Here is a 10,195-nt window from a genome sequence, read left to right on the forward strand (position 1 = left end):
TTTGTCCATAGATCAAGGCTTGCCAGTTAGGGAACAGAAAAATAATAATGGTTCACATTTGTGATCTAAAAATGTGAAATCCTTACAGTCTGAAAACCATATACTTTTTGTTTAATAACTTATGTGACAGCCAAACATGACCCAGTCTGGATTTACTTAGAGACAGGACTTAACTCACATTGCTATGCAGTTATTTATAGCTTATTTGGCATGTTTCATGTGAATAGTCATATGTTTTGTTATAGAAATGTTAAGGCATTGACTAAGGACTGATTCTTGACAATATGCTTGGGACATTATATGACAGTAAATTGAAAAATTTTGTATTCTGTGACAAAACTGGCATGAATTTATCATTAAAGAATTGTGAGCTTATTGTAGTCTAATTAGATGTAAAGTTTAAAAACAGTAACCTGAATTTACTCATCAATATTTCACAATGTGTTCCACAGTGAATTACCACCTCTTTCAGCTTCCTCTGTTTAGAATCTTTCCCTTGTGATTCTAGCATTTTAAAAGAACAATCGATCACCCAGTCTCTGTTTTATTGCTCAGTTTGCAATGTCTTTGATTTAGCAGAGTCATAACTTTTACTCCACAGGAAAAAACAACAAAATGACTACAAATAATCTTTCAGGAGTCAGTGGATTTTAGATTTTGAATCTACTTGATTAAATGACAGGGTATTGTATATAGTTAGAAGTTGAAACCTAGGAAACTGAGTTAGAATAATGAATTTATCATTTATTAGATTGTCTCTGTAGGCAAGTCATTTAACCTTTGTAAGTCAGTGAGAACCTTCAGCAAGAAAGGAAAACAATGGTATGAAGTACCTCATAAGATTAAAACACAAGATTTAACCTAGTGTTTGACTTACAACATATATATCTGCTGTCAGTTATAACTCTATAAATATAACTTGTTTAGTTGGAAAAGCAAAAGTTTGCAAATTTGTCTTTTGTTTAGAATGCTTCATGACTCAGGGCAATTATGGTCATATATTAAATGTTTACTATGATAACCAACCTCAGTAATGCATAGAAAATCTCTAAATATAAATTATTTGTTCTAAATATAATGTTTTTAAGAATATATCTTTGGATTTCATCTCATTATTATACACTCAAGTTCTAACAGTGAAGCTCAATGTCCTAAAAGTATTCACATTTGAACATATTTGGAGGATTATGACTGAAATAGTGATGCTCTGTCTTATTCATTAAGGTTTTGCATTAGAATAAAGTTCAGTGATCTGAGCCATTTTTTTCCCCCACTACCTGTATTGTGAGACTGGGTTGGGGCATATAATATGAACTGGTATAGCTGGGATCATTAAAGTATATGAACAAGTCCTGAGCTATGTCAGTGTTGTAGACACACACACACACACACACACACACATATGGATTTGCTATTCTTGTCTGCAGGTATCAGAACATAGACCCAGAGCCTCAAGCCATAGTTCGTTGTTTCCTCAAAATGTTTTAGAATTCCCTTAGCCACAGAAAAATGTCTCTAATACCTCAATATACTGAATTGCTAAATGTGAACACATCACATAAAGTCAGCTTAATTTGGCAAACAGCCTGCCTAGAACAATACTCTTTAGCTATCAGAAATATATGAAATATCTAACTTTCCTCTTGAACAAGTGACTGGAAACTAGAGTCACAGAAAGATCCAGCATGTGAGAAAGTAACAGCTGAATCAGGGACAAGGTCTAGCTTACTTCAGGAATATGGAAACAAGTGGACTCAGGTGGCTGCCAGATGCACAAGCTTCCAGTCATGGCAGGACCCATGAAAAGTACTTGGGGTTTCATAGTGGGGACAAAAGGACCCTGGTTTTCTGATACAGGGAGAAAGACTCAGACTTTCACAACTGAGGGTATGTTTTTTAATGACAATATTACTCATAGATTAAAAGCACCAGGAGTAAGTTATTTAAGAATTTGGAGCATGAAATAGATGTGAACTTGGGTGTGATCTAGATACCTACTGACTTTCCCTGGAGGCTAACCTATAATTATGAGTAAGTTAATATTTCACAGAGTCCTCTCTGTAAATAACAGAAAGCGAAAGTTCAGCAAAAACACCTTGAGAAACGAGAAATTGCTCTAGCTAGAAGATAATAAAATAAAATGTGACTTAAATTTACTAAAGGTACGGAAATCAATATTAAGAATACTTCAACTCCATACAGAAGAGCACAGATAATAAAATGGAAAACATGTAGAGAAAACACAAAACTGACTTTTGATTATCTATAATAATGTGAGGCTTTGAAATTTGGTGATGATTCCAAGACCATGTTTCCAACATTATCATTTATTTTACCTAGTCATAAGAAATGAGGTGTCCATGTCAATCTTAGCTCACTTGTGATATCTGAACTACCCAATGCTGTAGTTATCCAGAAAGAATCGATAACCACAAAGGTTGGTACAGACACCTCAAGATCAAGAGAAGGCTGCTATACAGGATCTATTGTTTAGAGGAGAATTGAAAATACCTTCCTGGAGAGTCTCCATTCTCATCAAACAGGATCATATCTCCAGAAACCCCAGTAAAATTGGTTTTCATCAGGGATTCCAAAAGTTTCCGTCCATCAATTGGCTTCATTGCATCACAGAGTCCTGCATAACCAGGGCAGAGGGACAGCTGCATGTTGTGGAGTCCGTAGGCCATGGAGTAGATGGCATTGATCACAAAACCCATTTTAGAATCTTGGACATGATGTGTTTTCAGAGTCAGAGAACCTGTTGGGAAACACATTCAGGATTAATTTTGAGATCTGGTTTTACTGTGGCTATCTCTATACTTACTGTGTTTCTAAATAAGCACAGAATATACTGGAGAAACTTATCAGAGTCAGAATTAGAGGAACTATTAAGATACAGGTACCAACCTAGTATACCTAATAATTGCCTTGTAGTTCAAGGATTTTTCTCAAAGACCTTAAAAAAGAATCAGAATCCCCAATAAAACAAAAATTGTTTACTCTACTACCAAACTCTGGGAATAGGAATGAGACCATTAGAAAAGGTATTCTTGCAGTTATTGTGGAGTCATTTTTGTATTCTCTTCTTTTCGTCACACTTCAAACTCTTAATTGATCTACCTTCAGAATGCATTTAAATTAAATGCTTCACACCAGTTTACTTCTATTGTCTTCAGGATAGATAGTTTCTTGTCTGGAAACAGCTGCATTTTTTAACTGGTTTTCTTCATTCTACTTTGTCCATCCTACCCCCACTCCAATCTATTTTTCAACATAATAACCAAAAAATTTCCCATAAAATAAACATCAGACCTTTTTTTTTTCCCTTACTTTTTAAAAATAATATAATAGCTTATTTTTACTTTGTATATTTATCATTTGGTACCTTTTTCCATCTCAGTTGTAAACCCCGTGGGCATCAGATCTTTTTAATACAGTCTTTTACTTTTGGGCATTTGGGTTGATTTCACATCTCCCCGATTAAACATAGGGGTGCAGGTTTGGTTCATATGGAAGCTCTATATCCATGTTTTAGAGAAAACTCCCAGCAGCTTTCCCATACTGGTTGTATCAGCTTGCATTACCACCAGCAGTGCAGGAGAGTTCCTTTTTCTCCACATCCTTGCCAACATTTGTTGTTGCTAGTTGTTTTAAGATGTGCCATTCTCACTGGAGTGAGGTGGTATCTCATTGTGGTTTTAATTTACATCTCCCTTATTACAAGTGATGGTGAACATTTTTTCATATGCCTGCTGGCCATCTACATTTCTTCTTTGGAGAAGTGTCTTTGTAGCTCTTCTACCCATTTTTTTATGGGTTGTTCACTTTATTTTTGCTGAGTTTAATCACTGTGTACCTTTGTGATACACAATGGAATATTACTCAGCAATCAAAAAGATAAGCTCATGTCTTTTGTAGCAACATGGATGGAGCTGGAAGGGATCATGCTTAGATAAATGAGCAAGAAATAAAAAGAAAACCACTGATGGTTTCACTCATAGCAGGAGGATGATGGATATGGAGAGAGAGAGAGAGAGAGAGAGAGAGAGAAATGTAATAGAGTAAAAATGAAAACAATGAACAACTATAAACCAGAGACATTTTATGAGGGTGGAAGGGGCAATGGGATTGGAACTGGGGTAGGAAGAGTTCACTGGACTGTGGTGATGGCACACAGGTAAATTGGTGGTTAGAATTAGTGCTGCGCCATGTGGGTCACCTCCAGGGCAGGAATCAAACTCATGCTGAAGTGGCTTTAGTTTCTTAGTGTTGTGCTTTAACCCACTGTGACACCCTGTTCATTGATTATTTGAAGCTCAATTTAATCATCTCTTCAGTGGTGCTTTTGTCTTACCAGGATGTGGTGAAAATTAAGTTATAGAAAAGCCGTAAGTGTTCACACACAGCTGGGCACAAATTAGATGCTTTGTAATTGTCAGTTTGGTCTCCACAAAACAGTCAGACTGATAAGACTTTTCTCAATATGCCCAGTGTATACTGTTATATATATGGATTAATTAATGATCTTTATTTATTGAAAACATACTGAATTTGTAATAACTCTAACAGATACCATGGTGGGGGCAACTGAGATATAGCAACTTAAGTGTATTAATAATAAGGTGAATACTTGTTTTTGATTGCACAAATAACAGATATATGAAAGGAAAAGGATAGATACAAACTTGGCTGCATAGAGAAGCCCTGCCTGAATCAGAATTACAGGTAGTCCTGATATACATGACTCTAAAATAATGGTATAAATATCTATACTGATTTGAGACAACTAGAGATATTTATGGACTCCATGCACACATTCCTACAGCTTTTTCCATGGTCTGGCAAGAGCCCCATAAGATATGGGCCCTTTAGATAGATGTTGCCACAATCTCTCCAGAGATTCTACTCCATCCTGTGCTTGTATCTCAATTTTCCAAGCAGTTTGTTGCTCTCTTTCTTTGAATCCTATGCTTATATCATTCTGATGTGGATTCCCTACAAAAAATTCATATTGTGGTTATAAACAATTGGCTTGAATAATAAGTGAAAATTTCCTATTTGGTGGTAGTTAATTGTAGATTAACATGATAAAAACACAGGCTTTTTTGTCACTTTGAAATAGGAACTATGGGCAAACAGATATCCTATCAGTTTTGGTAACTCTATCTCCATTTCTTAAAGAATAAAAAAAAAATGCTTTTGAATTGAGAGCAGGAAGGGCTCTCATGAAGCTTCTGTGCTTGCCTAACTCCTTCCTTCTCCCCTCATATAGAAGAAATGATCGTGTCTGAAGCATCTGCCTATTTCCTAATGAGGGAAGCTCAGTGTTCTCCCCTTTTAGAAAGAGTCACATTGACTTCTAGGTTTATCGGCGAACATACACACACACACACACACACACACATATATGTATATGTATATATTAAATCTGAGAATCTCATGTTTACTCTTTGAGCAAGATGACATACCTACCCCCTTGTCTGTCACAGCCATACAAATGTTTCTCTAGAAGCCTCGGGTTTCTAAACAGAATAAATATCCCCATTCTTTTCTCAGAATTTTTTCAATACTTACAAACATGTAATTGTTCTATATGAATATTCTAAATTGATTGTTTTTCATTTGCTAACCTGTCCTCCCTAGCTGTTTTGCTTGCATATCCAGCTGAGAGGAACCCCCTGTGCACAAACAATAGTAAGTACACAAAAATGTAAATCACAATAACTTTCAACTGCTATGTTTTGTGATCAAGTCTGTAGAATAAAAGAAAGCCAAAGTCTCTTCTTTGGTGATATGCAGGGGATGTTCCATGCAGTCCTCTTTTGAGATTTTTTTTTTTTATTCCTTGTCTACACTGCAGCTGCACAAACACAAACTGTGAGTCTTGTTCATTTGTAAATAACAGTGTTTAGGGCTATTATTTGTGAAATTGGATTATCTAGAGACAGCAATGAAAATTTGTATTATCTTTGCATTTTTGAAAATAATTTTTATGTTTATTAGTAACATGCTTCAACATTGTATGCACAGTAAAAATAAAGAAACTGAGGAATGGACATGTTTAAATGCAGTAGCACACAAGAATTTCTCATATTGAAATTAGTGGGGTTTTTTTGTTATATTGTTTTTCACGGAATTACACTATCCTTGATCAATAGCACTGTATCGACTTAAAAATAAAATAATTAAATGAAGTTAGTAACACAAACTGAGAAAAAGATAACCTATTTTCTAGAAAGTGCTGGTACTTTTCCCTCAAATAATACCTGCTAGTGTAGTTGAAATATTAAACCCAGGAAAATAAATACAGAAATAATTGACCAAGAGCAAAAGTCTGTAAATGAAAGGACTCACATATTTTTGATGTCTGTTGCATCATTTGTTACTGAGCATCTCAGAATGCCTGAACTATTTTGGGGGTCACTAGGGTCCTGTAGAATTTCCTGGGGACTATTATTCCCTGTCACATAAGTAGATGTAACACATATATTTAAATATATATATATGTATGTATGTGTATATGATCATTTAGAGACAATAGAAATTTAGATGCATTTTTAAAGTTATATTGATATATTCATATTAAAAAATATATCTCAATCTGTTTTACCACTCAGGTTAATTCATAGAAATTCCAATTTGAATTCTTCCTGTATTATGTAAACTCTTCCTTCATCAGATGTATCTTGTGATTGAGCTATCACTTTCAGCTAGCTGAGTGAGAAGTTTCTGTTGACATATATGCTAAAATATAAATTCTTCTAAAATGCTTTAAAATCAATGAACTACAAAATTATATATATATATATATATATATATATAATCTGTAATTTGCTGGCAAATTTAGCTTTTAGTGTGTTTGGAGGGAGTGTTTCCCATGTTTAAACACAATGCAATAGAACTAATATTTGTAAATGTGGGGCAGATAATGGTTAATCAAGGCATTTTCATGCTTTCTATATCTTCTGCTTAGATCTCTGCTTAAAATCTCTTTAGTTCTTACACATTTGACAGGATGAATGTGGTCACCTTACTGTAGAGAGAACAACTCAATGAATACAAGTAGCAGAGCACAGAAGGTAAGAGTAGAGCAGGCAGCAGGTCTTTATTACAGCTTTGCTATTTACTGTGTAGCTCTGGCCAAGGTCATTAACTCTGTATAAAAATAATAGATTTAATAATAGTATCTAATACTTTGATATGGTGATTAAACGGACTTATATTTACAAAGCATTCACTCAAATAAGTTGATTTGTATTGCATGGTCCTTGGCTCAAATTCTCTCATTAATGACCTGATTAGTTTCTTCACATTCAAAATATAAAGTTAGGAGAGCAGTTTTGTGAGAATCAGAGATGTTAGCTAATGGGATGGGCTTAATGAGCTCTTTAAGTAATACAAGGAAGGCTGAAACTCAGACCTTGATATAAGAAAGGTAGGAGCTATAAAGGAAGACTTTTGTGTGTTATCAGCAGAGATATGCGGTTGCATATTAATTTGAAACTTTTACTTTACTGGATAGAAAATGGAAGGAAAACTTATATAATACTGTGCTGGATTATGCTATTCTTGGATTTTGGAGTTCCTTGTTCCTTGATTATGGTATGAGAAAAATTCACAGCCATGCCTTTAGAAGCAAAAACAGAGTTCATTTAAAGACAGAATGAAAGGATGCTCAGAAAGAGGTACAGGTAAGTCCTGCTAGGGAAAATGGGAACTTCATTTTAAATGGAGCACAGGACTTGTTCACTCTGTTCTTAGTTCTTGGAGTACATTTTGCAAATGTTCCTGGCGTGTTGGCTTAATGGTTTTGACAGCAGTATCTAAGTCACTTCTCTTTCAACTGTGCTCAAGAGGCAGGTTAGGGTTGGGGGGCATTTGGCCTGAGTCACCACTGTATCATCCAGCTCTGCCCTTCCCTCAGGAGGGGTACAGCATTTGAAAGAGATTTCAGGGTGTATGCCCTGTATAAGGGAATTCTTATCTTGAAACCTACCAATTTTAAGGAATTCCCCTTTCATGCTTTTGTTCTCTGAGGGTTTTTTAGTCCCGCCTGTGGGTGGGTGGGAGACTACCTTTCCCCACACTGGACATTCTTGGCTCTCCTTGGGCTTTATCACTCTGGCAGGTGTTTAGTGGTGCCCTTGGCCATTTAATTTCCTTTAGGTATTTCCCTCCTTGCTCTAAATATCTTGCAATAAAGTGGGACATTAATAAATGATGGTGGCTTAGTCCAGGGTAGGGTTCTCAGGATATTTTGAAATCAGAGAGCCTAAATATATAAGGCATGTAAGGCATGAAGAAAAAAGAAAAATCATTGATTAGTCCACACTGTTATTGAGCAACTGCTTGAATTAGAGTGCCATGAAGATGTGAGAAATTAGTTTGTGGCAGTGAAGTATCAGAAGTACTATTTGACATGTAAACAGGGAGACCAGTCACTTGACCAATGCAATAGGACAGACAGCAGATATTGGATCTTAGATTAAGGCAATAGTAGCAGTAACAAGAAGTATTTAGATTCAGATCACATTTTGAAAGTAGAATTGACAAGGCCATTAAGTGAGTCTGATGGATATCTCAGGCTTCTTTGTGTAACTGATCACTCTTTTAACCCGTATAGAGGTTAGATTTTTTTTTGAATGACAGTAACATTCTCTTATATTGATATAGCGTGGCTAATTTTACTAGTTCTAGAATATCTTATAATATGGCATAGGGGGTTAATGTGAACTGGCTGGTTTCTAGTACATTCACTATAGGATCCCTGAGGAAAAAAGATTTGATTCACAGACCATTTACAGATCAACCCTTGTGTCACACAACACCCTGTATATAATTGGCACGGTCATTTTTTTGATTAAATTTTATTTTTACAGATTTATTTATTTATGCATACAGAACTGGGCTATAGGCCAAAGGTTCATGGGCAGTGAGGGGATTCAGCAGAGACAGAGTGGGGAGTAGAACAGGCAGATTGACCAAGTATAATGATGAGGGGAACAGTAGATAAGACAGGAGAGGTCTTATGTACCATGTGGGTTACCTCCCTGGCCAGGAATCAAACTCATGTTGAAGTGGCTGTGGTTATATTCATAGTGTTTTAACCCATTGTGCCACCAGGGAGGGCCTAACACTTTGAATGAGGACTGACTGATAACAAGATTTCTAAATGTAATTGTCAAATATCAGGTTTGGTCTACAGATTGTCATATCAGTCTCCTAAAACAATAATTACTTCTTTTGGATTGGCTCTAAAAAATCTAAATAACAGCTTCAATTTATAACAGGATTAGCCAGATGGACCAGACAATCCCAATAAATAATTGTGGGTGTTTTCATAATATAATACAAATATATTGGAAAAATTCTGGTAAGTCAAGATGGATTAAGCACACTGCACCATTTTATCCTACTAAATGCAACCAACAGCCCTAGACATAATGACTGATGCAGGCTTCTGAGGATTCTCAGAAGTAAATGGAAAAGGTAGATTGGGGGGAAAGTCAGAATTAAAAAGACAACTGAAACATGTATGAGATTCCTGGGTCTCTTTTCTCTAGTGTCGCCAAACTTGGACTGGAAGACAATTCAAAACACTGAACTATGCACTAGGTTCAGGCAAAAGATGTTCTATGAAGATTAAAAGGGGCACCCTAAAAATCAGAAAAAAAATGAGGGAAAACCCATCAGTATTTTTTGTTCATTTTTTTACAATGTAATTCTCCAAATATCTTTGAAGATTCAATGGAAATAATAACTGAATGAGTTTCTAAAATTTTTTTAGGAGAGAACACTTCTCTAAGACCAAAGGAGCTTTGCTATCTCTTCCCAGTCATGTCCCATGATAGTCCAACTGAAGTAATGGGAAATGTGAGGCAGAGGGAGAAGAGACCAACAGAAAGGTGGGAAAGGCTGGGGACTAGAAAGTATCAGGCGGAGCTCAAGAAAGTGATCCACAAATGGATTTGGAGATCATGGTTTGCACTCTGATACCAAGGATCGAAAACTGAACTATAAGTCTATAAGTCTAGCTCCCAGACTGGCTACTCCATGAGGCACATGCATGATAAACTCCAAGAGCAAAATCCTTGAAAACTGCACTGACAATAAAAAAGAAGGAACTACAAAGTTGTAGCCTGCAGCTAACCAATTTGATTTCCTGGTTCATTAGCATTATTAGTTTTTTTTTTTT

General features: G+C 35.8%; 1 protein-coding gene across 3 annotated transcripts in view; it reads right to left on the bottom strand.

Annotated features, from left to right (window-relative positions):
* Positions 1-10,195, bottom strand: part of GRM5 (glutamate receptor, metabotropic 5) — a 449,486-nt gene that overhangs the window by 75,875 nt on the left and 363,416 nt on the right. For all 3 annotated transcript variants that reach the window (XM_004683284.2, XM_004683283.2, XM_004683278.2), the window contains exon 4: positions 2,512-2,758. In XM_004683284.2, the coding sequence (XP_004683341.1) occupies positions 2,512-2,758 (247 nt within the window). The remainder of the gene's footprint in view (positions 1-2,511; positions 2,759-10,195) is intronic.

The sequence above is a fragment of the Condylura cristata genome, unplaced genomic scaffold (assembly GCF_000260355.1).
Source record: "Condylura cristata isolate star-nosed mole 26May11 unplaced genomic scaffold, ConCri1.0 scaffold00015, whole genome shotgun sequence".
NCBI lineage: Eukaryota > Metazoa > Chordata > Mammalia > Eulipotyphla > Talpidae > Condylura > Condylura cristata.